Genomic DNA, 11,322 nt, shown 5'->3' on the forward strand with positions numbered 1-11,322 from the left:
CTTGCTCTGAATACCATTGTCAGGCTCTGCTTACTGAAGAGAAGAAGAACATGGGAATTCTACTCGAGCTAGCCACTTTACTCACTGAATTAAGGCTGAAGGCCGAGTTTATGTTACAAAACCAGCCAGGAACATTGGCGGCGCACAAGGGGGAAACCCTAGAAAAGATAAGCTGCCCTACACGAGCTCGATCATGGCTTTATATAGCCTTACAGAGAGGAGAGGGGAGGTAAAGCTGAAAGAAGAGAAGGGTGATCGTGCCGGAAGCGCGACAGTGACGCTCGAGGCTACTATCACCGCACGATCTGAGATCAACGGCTGTCGAGGCTTCACTTAAAGCGAATCGTTACGATGGCCTGTCATGCGTCGGATCCTGGATGGACGGCTTCTGCTGCTTCCCACCATTCTCTTGTTTGAAACAGAGTTGATCATCGCCAGTAGACCTTGGGTCCTGACACCACATCCTGCCCCGATTCAGAGAGAGACCTCTGCTCGCCTCCGATGGATGGACCTCGCCGCCGGCCATGGCCTCCCCCTCCTCCCCCCATCAGAGGGTAAGAGGGAGGGAGATCTACCGCCGCCGTGAACCAGCAGATGAGCGGCGTCAATGGCGCGCCCAGATCCACCCCTTCCTCTCGCCGTCATCGTCGACCTCCTCTGGTCCTAGCCTCAGATCCACTACCACGCACTGGTAGCCGCCGCCATGGAAGGTTAGGGCTTCCTCTACCCCTCGTCCCTGTTGATTGGTTTTGATTTCGCTGATGCGGGTTCCCCCACCCCTCCCTGATGCGCGCAGGCAGGTGCACCACCGAGGAGACCGACCCTCTCCTCATGCTCTTCCTTCCCTAGGTGCCACTGCCACCGACACCTGCCTACTGCACCACCACATCGCCATTAGGCGAGTTCGTAACCTGCAGGATATCATCGAGGTCACCAGAGTCCTCTTCGCGCCTGAATCCTACAGGTATGCTTTTCTGTCCTAATAAATTACTCGTAAAAAGCAGAGTCCAGATTGTCCATCCGACTGTATTAGATACCACTTTATATTTGTTTTTCTGTGATAATAATGAACTCTGTAGAGGTGCAAGGACAAGTAATTTCTTCACCCTTGTACACATGATTCTAGTAACCGAACTATCCACCTGGTTATTATATTGGCTATGTGATGTTCCTTTTATCTGTAAATAAAAGTCTGGATTTGCGCCTCCCCAACAGCCTGTCCCATGGCTGGCTAGGTAGGCCGTCTTTAATCCTTAGATAGAGAACCCTTCCATGCAATTACAGGGGCATGCACAACAAATCCAACAATGGAAAGAGAGAGAGAGAGAGAGATGTTCTGGACATATTCGTCACTGTTGGCCAAATCTGGTAGTATCCTTTCTCCGCAGGCATGAATGTCACCAAGCTGTCATTAACACCCTTGTGTGTGTGGAGTACCTTTAACGGGTTACATTGCTGTGGAAACTCATCCAGATCAAATTCAGTATTTACGTTAATACCAATTTAGTTCTGGTTTAGAAGCATTATATTTGACTTGAGAGGTTGGCTAGCTCGGAACATTTGAAGTGTTTGCCCCTTTAACCTGTTTCCTGAATCCCTGCAATTGCTTCTAATAAAAACTAATGTCTTTGTGTGCGATGCAGATATCCATTGGACCCTTACGAACGGTTCTGGGAGGGCTGGTCTTTCTCCTACAACACCTGCAGCTTCTCCCGATCTTCCACTTTGCCGAGATCAACATCAGCAACCAGAACAGGAGGTTCGACATCTACATCTACATTGGTTTTTCTTTGCCGCGTGTTTCTGTTTTTAAAAAGTGAAATAATGTTTGAAGATTGCAGGATCTTATTTCTAATTATGTATGGTCTGTGGAGACACAAGTATTGATTACTCCGTCTGAGAAGATAGAATTATTTGTTACCTGTATGTGTCCCCTCTATTATATAGGAACAAAAAGCAATGAGCAGGAGTTGATATATTGTTGCAAAAAGAAAAGAATACGAAATACCAGATTGATATACTTTCTTAGATGTATCAAATAGCAGGGTAGTGTGGTTGCAATTTTCTTAATGGTGGAAGGCTGAAGCTATTTACTCCACAACATAGGAGCGATCAGCACCGTACTTATGTTACAAATTCTGTTGACATACAATAATATGATATGAATGGCTAAACCTTAATGCAGTTCCTCATGTTTTGCTTCAGATAGTTGCACTCAAGCAAACAATATCCCCGTAGAGCTATACTTTTGGGTATGTAATATAGACTCTCAGTGATGCAATCTTGGGACAAAAAAATCTTATTTATGCAGGTGAAGAAAAATATTCAGCCCAACCAAGCATGCACAACCCTGTCCTCTACACCACTGTCATTGCGGATAAAATTTCAATCTTTCTCTACTTGGCAAAATGGATTATCTGAAAGTTTACGATCACATATTTGCATCCAAGGTATTTCTCTTTTTTGGAGCACAAATATTCAGTAAATACAATGGGCTCCATTAACCTCGCATCTCCTGATTATGCATAGCAGAATGGTCATAGAAGCTGAATGTCGATATACAGATATTTTGACCATAGAAGCTCAATCATCACACAACAGCCAGAGGATTATATTTATGCAAGAGAGATACGTGCATCATCAACTGAAAATGCTGCAGGGTGAAAACAAAGGTCAAGTGTATTACACAGCCCTGAGCTTTGGCATGTTACGATTATATCTGCATCTTACTTCATATTTGCTGCTCCTTCGCTCTCTTACGAGCCAGTGCTCGTTCTCTAGCAGCAGCAAGTGCATCATTACTCCTCTTATAGTGCTCGTCAGTGATTGGCGCTGGTTGAGCATTCTGGAGAGCTTGTGAAGCAGATGTGGAAACATCTGCCTCTTTCTCAATAGATCTAGCAGCTGTTGAATCTTTTGATCCAGTAGTTGCAGGTTCTACCACACTTCTACTTTCATGAGCCTTGTCTGATCCTACACTGGATTCCCTCCTGCGCTTAGGAGAATGACCGGATCCTTCGGCATCAGACTTGCTAGGTTGAACATCTTCTCCTTTATCTTCCAACTTTTCAGGTTCTGCAATTTCTGTACTGTCATGTGTCCGTGCACCCAAAGCAACATTCTTAACAAGCCCAAAGTAAAAATCACTCAAGTCTTTCTTTTTAGTTACCTACATAAAAACAGATAACAAAATTCAAATCAGTTAGCCAAAAGAGAATATAACTGTTAAACATTAGATATATGTTTCCTTTGCAAGGCAGATAAACTTGTGCACAAACAAGCTTTTATTGCCTTATAATGTTGTGAGCCAAGTTAATACAGATTACTCGGAGGATGCTTTTGTAAGGAGAAATGGAGAAATGAATTTATAAATTGGTAGAACTCAGAATTCAAAAATGTAGTGTTCCATTAAAAAAATCCATGTGCAGATTTAATGTGTATGATTGAACTATCTTTAGTTTATCGAGGTACTCTTCCTAATATTTAACTGTAATTCCAGGTTTTAGCCTTCAATTACTCGGTTGGAATGATAGAAGATATTATAATTTCTAGCTATATTTTTAAAATGGTAGACTGGTCAAATCATTTTGTATGTGGGTGTACATAACTCATGTGAGGTTATGGTCGCGGTAGCGTGAGCTTTTTCGTTACTTGATTTGTTTGTGCAAACCAATTTTTCTGCTTTTCAGTTTCTACTCGCGAACATGAGTAGCAGACGTGGTGTTGGGAAGCGAGCAGCAGCCGCAACAGGCTGCAATGCCGACGAAGCGGTGGTCCATGGTGCCGTCATCATTGTCCTCAACAAAAGGTCACACCAAGATGGATCTCAACATTCTCTGTGAGATTTCTCAGCCATTCTCTGTGAGTTTTTTCCTGTAGTGTTGCTTTACATAATATATTGTTTTATTGGACCATGGTGTTGATGTGCTCGTTGTGTACGGTTCAGATTGTATGGCCGAGAAGCTTGGCGTACAAGTAGCACGGAACCACCATGGTTGTGCTGCCAAGCAGAGTTGTTTCCAGATGTGCCATCAATGGCAGATGGCGTGGAGACAATGCTCCATTTGCCACAAAAAATGTATTTTCATAATACCATTGTCTTTTCAAACCTTCTCTTTCCAGACAGTTAATGGAAACTACATCTGGACAGATTTATCTTAGCTTATTATTTGCTCTGCAAACATTCTTAATAATTCCTCTACACGTCACTTGTATTTTTTACCATCTTGTAGCAGATTTTATTTCTTGCACCGTTCTCATTTTTTTGCATAGATCTGTCAAGTCAATTATCATTAGAGTTCTTTATGGTCTTTTTTATTAATTTTATTGTGAAATATGAACCATGTATGTACTTATGCATGCTAGGCTAAGTAATCTGCCCGCAAATATCAAAATAAGATGATGATAACGTCATCAGTATGACTATGCAATTAGCATTGCCATTTATGCATTCTTGACCAATATACCTTAAAGGTCAAGCATTGCATTTGTTCTCAACCATCTGGAGATAGCTATCTCCACGCATGCAGACTAGAGTATGCAATTGGAATTATTTGGGTTGCATGTTCGCCTCTTTATGTTAAGACCTTTGTTACCAACGTTTTGTTGCGCCACAATTTATACTTTTATAGTGCCATTATTTTGATTTCTATTGCTTTGCTTCTTGATTTTCTGGGTTGTCTAGATTTTCTTGTTTTAGTTTGTTTTTCATTGTGCTGATACTGGCTAGCAGTATTTGTGCTGTGGAATACGGATGATGCAAATGGCATGTAGTGCTTATTTCAAATGGATTAAACATTTAAACTATCAATAATAACATGTAGTGTATAGTATTACCACTCAGTACCAAATTGATGCCACTACACTAATTTGTGTCTTTTCCGGCAATGATAAATTATTTTAAGTTAACTATCAAATGTACAAGAATTCACACGAGGTATTAGTTATAAATGCTTTTCCATATGTTTGGGTGCCTTAAGTTATTTTAGCAACACAACTTCAGTTCCTTTTGTGTACACCTTACTTGCCTACTGTAAGCTCTCAATTATTTGTTTGTTGTGTTGTTGACTTAAAACTAAAACTGATGTAACTCAGTTTCTTCTATGTACCCATTAAGGTTGTCATGGGCTGCACATGCGTCCTATTGTTGGCCCTTGATGCGGCGCCTCGGCCTCCCATAGAGGACCGGAAGCTTGCGGTAGCAGGAGCAAAAGCATCTTCGAGCCCTTCGGCCCTTCCTGACGAGCTGCACCTCATAGTTCACCATTGGAATCCATGCTTTGTTTTTGTCGCTCTCAGGTTGCATATCATGTCAAATTGTCTTTGGCTTGCTCGCTCGTTGTTTCTTGTCTCATTTGTCTCTCGCTATGGAAGAAATATAAGAGTGTTTATATAGTACCCTGTTCTAGCATTATTGATGAATTGTATTCGGAGACTAATATGATGAATTGTATTTGAAGACTAATCTTCTATTGTATTCGATAAATCTGTTGTTTATATGTTGTGCTCTCTATATTCTGTGCAATAATATGTTCTATAATCTGTGCAAATATCAGAAAAAATACCTAATATTCATACTAGTAGCGCACCACTCAGCACTTTAGTGGCGCATTGCAAAAAGCACACTAGTGGCGCATCGTCAACTAGTGCGCCATTAGTAAGCCAGAGCACATGGGTAAATATGGCCCTGTGAGGCATACTGATGGCGCACCATGAGCTATACTAATGGCGCACTGCCTGGTGCGCCATCAGTATACCAGATATTAATGGCGCACCATGAGCTATACTAATGGCGCACTGCCTGGTGCGCCATTAGTATACCAGATACTAATGGCGCACCATGAGCTATACTAGTGGCGCACTGCTTGGTGCGCCATTAGTAAAAATTCTAATAGCGTGATGCTAGTGGCGCACCTGTAGTGCGCTATTAGTAGCCAAAACAGGTGCACCACTAGCAGGCCTTTTCCTAGTAGTGCTTGATGCTCTTTCTTGATTTCTACTTCTGCAGACTTGAACATCCAGTACAACTCGGGAATGGTCTTCTCCATCCCTTGCATGTTGTAGTTCAGCACAAAACCTTTGTAGCTTGGTGGGAGAGACTGGAGGATTCTGTCAATTATAGCATCATCCGAAAGTTCGACTCCAAGTGAAGTCAGATGATCGTGTAACCCAGACATTTGAGTATGTGCTCACTGACAGAACTGTTCTCATCCATCTTACAGCTAAAGAACTTGTCGGAGACTTCATATCTCTCGACACGGGCATGAGCTTGAAAAACTAGCTTCAGCTCTTGGAACATCTCAAATGCACCGTGTTGCTCAAAACGCCTTTGGAGCCCCGTTTCTAAACTGTATAACATGCAACACCTAACCAGAGAGTAGTCATCACTCCGCGTTTGCCAGACGTTCAGAATGTCCTCGGCTGCTGCGGGAGCGGGAGGGTCACCTAGCGGCACATCAAGGACATAAGCCTTTTTAGCTGGTTCAAGGATGAGCTTCAAGTTGCGAACCCAGTCCGCATAGTTGCTACCATCATCTTTTTCAACTTGTTTTTCTCTAGGAATGCGTTGAAATTGAGGTTGATGTTGGCCATCTACAATATTTATAAAGACAATTTTTAGACTAAGTTCATGAAAATCAAGTTCATTTAATCAAATTAAGTATGAACTCCCACTTAAATCGACATCCCTCTAGTCATCTAAGTGATACATGATCCATGTCGACTAACCTGTGTCCGATCATCACGTGAGACAGACTAGTCACCATGGTGAGCAACTTCATGCTGATCGTATTCAACCATACGACTCATGTTCGACCTTTTGGTCTCTTGTATTCGAGGTCATGTCTGTACATGCTAAGCTCGTCGAGTCAACCTAGGCGTTTCGCGTGTGTAAATCTGGCTTACACCCGTAGTATGCGGACATTAGAATCTATCACACCCGATCATCACGTGGTGCTTCGAGACAACGATCCTTCGCAATGGTGCACACTTAGGGGAATATGTTCTCGAAATTTTAAGAGGGATCATCTTATTATGCTACTGTCGTTCTAAGCAATAAGACGAAAAAGATGATAAACATCACAATGCAATCATATAGTGACATGATATGGCCATTATCATCTTTGCTCTTTTGATCTCCATCTTCAGGCATCGCATGATCATCATCAACATGATCTCCATCAACATGTCTCCGTGAAGTCGTCACGCCAACTACTACTATCACTACTACTATAGCTAACCGTTAGCAATGAAGTAAAAGTAGTAAGCACATGGCGTTGCATCTCATACAATAAATTAAGACAACTCCTATGGCTCCTGCCGGTTGTCATACTCATCGACATGCAAGTCGTGAAACCTATTACAATAACATGATCATCTCATACATCATACATGCAACATCACAACTTTGGCCATATCACATCACATGTCAAATCCTGCAAAAACAAGTTAGACGTCCTCTAATTGTTGTTGCAAGTTTTACGTGGCTGATTCGGGTTTCTAGCAAGAACGCTTTCTTACCTACGTGACAGCCACAACGATGATATACCAAAGCTATTTACCCTTCATAAGGACCCTTTTAATCAAATCCAATCCGACTAGAGTAGGAGAGACAGACACCCGCTAGCCACCTTTATGCACGGCGTGTATGTCTGTCGGTGGAACCAGTCTCACGTAAGTGTACATGAAATGTCGGTCCGGGCCGCTTCATCCCACAATACCGCCGGAAAAGAATAAGACTAGTAGCGGCAAGCAATTGACAAATCATCGCCCACAACCTTTTGTTTCTACTCGTGCATAGAATCTACGCATAGAAAACCTGGCTCGGATGCCACTGTTGGGTAACGTAGCATAAATTCAAATTTTTTCCTACGCATATTCAGATCTTCCTATGGAGAGACCAGCAACGAGAGAGGGGTGAGTGCATCTTCATACCTTTGAAGATCGCTAAGCGGAAGCGTTACTAGAACGCGGTTGATGGAGTCGTACTCGCGGTGATTCAGATCGCGGTGTGATTCCGATCTAGTGCCGAACTACGGCACCTCCGCGTTCAACACACGTGCAGCCCGGTGACGTCTCCCGCACCTTGATCCAGCAAGGAGCAGGGAGAGGTTGGGGAAGAACTCCAGCAGCACGACGGTGTGGTGTCGATGGAGAGACGAGGTCTCCTGGCAAGGCTTCGCCAAGCACCGGCAAAGAGGAGGAGAAAGAAGGGCAGGGCTGCGCCGAGGGAGAGGGAGAAGTGTGTCCCCCAATGGCCAAAACCCCTCTCTATTTATAGGAGGAGGGGGGAGGGCTGTGCCACCCCTAGGGTTCCCTCCCTAGGGGCCGGCGGCCACCAGATGGGAGAGGGGGGGGGGGCGCCCTAGGTGGGCCTTGGGCCTCCCCTGCGCCTAGGGTTTCCCCTCCCTCCCTCTCTGGTGCACATGGGCTGGGTGTGGGGGGCGCACCAGCCCACCTAGGGGCTGGTTCCCTCCCACACTTGGCCCATGTAGCCCTCCGGGGCTTGTGGCCCCTCCCGGTGGGCCTCCGGAACCCTTCCGGTGGTCCCGGCACTTTGCCGGTGGTGCCCGAAACATTTCCGGCGTCGAAACCCATCCATCCTATATATCAATCTTTACCTCCGGACCATTCCAGAGCTCCTCGTGATGTCCGGGATCTCATCCGGGACTCCGAACATCCTTCAGTAACCTCGTATAACAATTCCCTATAACCCTAGCGTCATCGAACCTTAAGTGTGTAGACCCTACGGGTTCGAGAGACAGGCAGACATGACCGAGACACCTCTCCAACCAATAACCATCAGCGGGGTCTGGATACCCATGGTGGCTCCCACTTGCTTCACGATGATCTCATCGGATGAACCACGATGTCAAGGATTCAATCAACCCCGTATACAATTCCATTTGTCTGTCGGTATAGAACTTGCCCGAGATTCGATCATCGGTATACCTATACCTTGTTCAATCTCGTTACCGGTAAGTCTCTTTACTCGTTCCGTAGCACGTCATCGTGTGACTAACTCCTTAGTCACATTGAGCTCATGATGATGTTCTACCGAGTGGGCCCAGAGATACCTCTCCGTCACGCGGAGTGACAAATCCCGATCTCGATTCGTACCAACCCAACAGACACTTTCAGAGGTACCCGCAGTGCACCTTTATAGTCACCCAGTTACATTGTGACGTTTGATACACCCAAAGCACTCCTACGGTATCCGGGAGTTGCACAATCTCACGGTCGAAGGAAAAGACACTTGACATTAGAAAAGCTTTAGCATACGAACAATACGATCTAGTGCTACGCTTAGGATTGGGTCTTGTCCATCACATCATTCTCCCAATGATGTGATCCCGTTATCAATGACATCTAATGCCCATGACCAGGAAACCATGATCATCTATTGACTACGCCAACTAGAGGCTTGCTAGGGACACATTGTGATCTATTTATTCACACATGTATTACTGTTTCCTGTTAATACAATTATAACATGAACAATAGACGATTATCATGAACAAGGAAATATGATAATAACCATTTTATTATTGCCTCTAGGGCATATTTCCAACAGTCTCCCACTTGCACTAGAGTCAATAATCTAGTTACATTGTGATGTATCGAACACCCATAACATTATGGTGTTGATCATGTTTTGCTCGTGGAAGAGGTTTAGTCAACGGGTCTGCATGCAGATCCGTGTGTACTTTACAAATCTCTATTACTCCACTCTGGACATGGTCCTTGATGGAGTTGTAGCGGCGTTTGATGTGCTTCGTCTTCCGGTGAAACCTGGGCTCCTTGGCTATGGCGATGACCCCAATTTTATCACAGAAGAGTGTCATTAGACCCGACGCGCTTGGAACCACTCCAAGGTCGGTGATGAGCTCCTTCATCCAAATTCCTTCATGAGCCGCTTCTGAAGCAGCTATGTACTCCGCTTCACATGTAGATGCTACCACGACTTCTTGCTTGCTGCTGCACCAGCTCACTGCCCCACCATTCAAAACATATACATATCCGGTCTGTGACTTACAGTCATCCGAATCTGTGTTGAAGCTAGCGTCGACGTAACCCTTTACGACGAGCTTTTCATCACCTCCATAAACGAGAAACATTTCCTTAGTCCTTTTCAGGTACTTAAGGATATTCTTGACCGCTGTCGAGTGTTCCATACCGGGATCACTTTGGTACCTCCCTACCAAACTTATGGCAAGGTTTATATCAGGCCCTTAGTATAGGCTGGTTAGTGATCCATCAGTGATGCTTCCCCTTATCGTTGTTGCCCTGCTATATTACTGGAAGATTCGATCTAGGTGATCGACGTGCCAACACCGACACATCATCGCAAACCCCCTTAGTTGGTTTTGTGGGACTGAAGGGACAAGTGGAACAACCCCGGTTAAGCTGGACCTGAGTTCACGATAGTATCTTGTGAGTCGGGTTGACCTAGAGGGTATCCACGAGATAATTAGGAGGCATGGTCGGGCAGGAAGACCGCCCCATGAGATGGATGGGACTAACCCTTGCCGAAAGTCCTCGATACGGGGCGACAAGATCAATGGTCGGGCAGGCAGACTGCCCCATGAGATGGATGGGCCTGACCCTTGCCGAAAGTCCTCGATACGGGGGGACAAGATCAATTTCGTTTCCGCACGCTCCCAAGACATTAATGGGTTTGCATATGTGATCTGAGTAGGACTCTAGCCTTTTTGCACTAACAACCACACGGGAATAAGTATGGGCACTCTGCATCGTACATTCTCCCGATGGCTCTTCAGACCCCATAGTTGAGCGACACACGCCCGAGTGGCCTACGTTAGCAACTGCTTTGCATAAAGAGGTAGCTAGGACTGATCCCGGCCGTCGTCGTAATGAGTAGGAGTGCAAAGGGCGATGGTTCCAAGACCCGTGAGCGCTTAGGATTTAGACCAGCGTGCTGGCCTCTCTGTTGAGCCTAGGTAGGACTATAGTGTGTCGATCAACCGAGGTCGGGCATGACGTGGAAAGCGTGTCCTGCCGGAGTTAATCGAGCGTGTTGCATAAGATGGTGCACCCTTGTAGGGAAATATATCTATTCGAATAGTCGTGTCCACGGTAACGGTCGCTCGGAGAGTATCCTGATATAATACAACTAGAACTGGATACTTGTGACACTAAACAAAAAGGATGGCTCCGGGATCGCTTTCTCGCAGGGAGTCAAGGAAGGATCTATAGGAATTATTGCTACATTCTTTTTACATTTGTTATACTAATTTGTACTCTTCTAGTGCTGCAAGATGCTTCAAGATGCTAGTCCTTGATAGGCTAGACCTTTCCTTCTAT

General features: G+C 44.9%; 1 protein-coding gene and 1 long non-coding RNA gene across 5 annotated transcripts; both read left to right on the forward strand.

The window, feature by feature from the left end:
• The first annotated feature begins 393 nt into the window (after positions 1–393).
• LOC123443197 lies at positions 394–3,737 on the forward strand. Of its 3 annotated transcripts, XR_006630586.1 has the most exons (7): positions 408–710; positions 797–964; positions 1,644–1,759; positions 2,312–2,450; positions 2,533–2,672; positions 2,926–3,036; positions 3,690–3,737. XR_006630586.1 is itself a non-coding variant. In XM_045119497.1 (5 exons), exons 1-4 carry the CDS (start codon positions 595–597, stop codon positions 2,419–2,421), a joined length of 510 nt encoding a protein of 169 aa, XP_044975432.1. In that variant the 5' UTR covers positions 410–594; the 3' UTR covers positions 2,422–2,450; positions 2,533–2,892. The 3 variants fall into 3 exon arrangements, 2 of the variants coding, with proteins under 2 accessions (XP_044975431.1, XP_044975432.1); XM_045119497.1 differs by lacking the exons at positions 2,926–3,036; positions 3,690–3,737 and having other exon boundaries at positions 410–710; positions 2,533–2,892; XM_045119496.1 differs by lacking the exons at positions 2,312–2,450; positions 2,533–2,672; positions 2,926–3,036; positions 3,690–3,737 and having other exon boundaries at positions 394–710; positions 1,644–1,990.
• A 32-nt stretch (positions 3,738–3,769) lies between these two features.
• On the forward strand, positions 3,770–5,464 carry LOC123443198. 2 transcript variants are annotated; one of them, XR_006630588.1, is made up of 3 exons: positions 3,770–3,861; positions 3,947–4,078; positions 5,095–5,464. It is a non-coding gene; the product is annotated as an uncharacterized LOC123443198 (long non-coding RNA). The 2 variants fall into 2 exon arrangements; XR_006630587.1 differs by having other exon boundaries at positions 5,117–5,464.
• Positions 5,465–11,322: the final 5,858 nt, after the last annotated feature.

This window comes from Hordeum vulgare, chromosome 3H (genome assembly GCF_904849725.1).
Source record: "Hordeum vulgare subsp. vulgare chromosome 3H, MorexV3_pseudomolecules_assembly, whole genome shotgun sequence".
Taxonomy (NCBI): Eukaryota; Viridiplantae; Streptophyta; class Magnoliopsida; order Poales; family Poaceae; genus Hordeum; species Hordeum vulgare.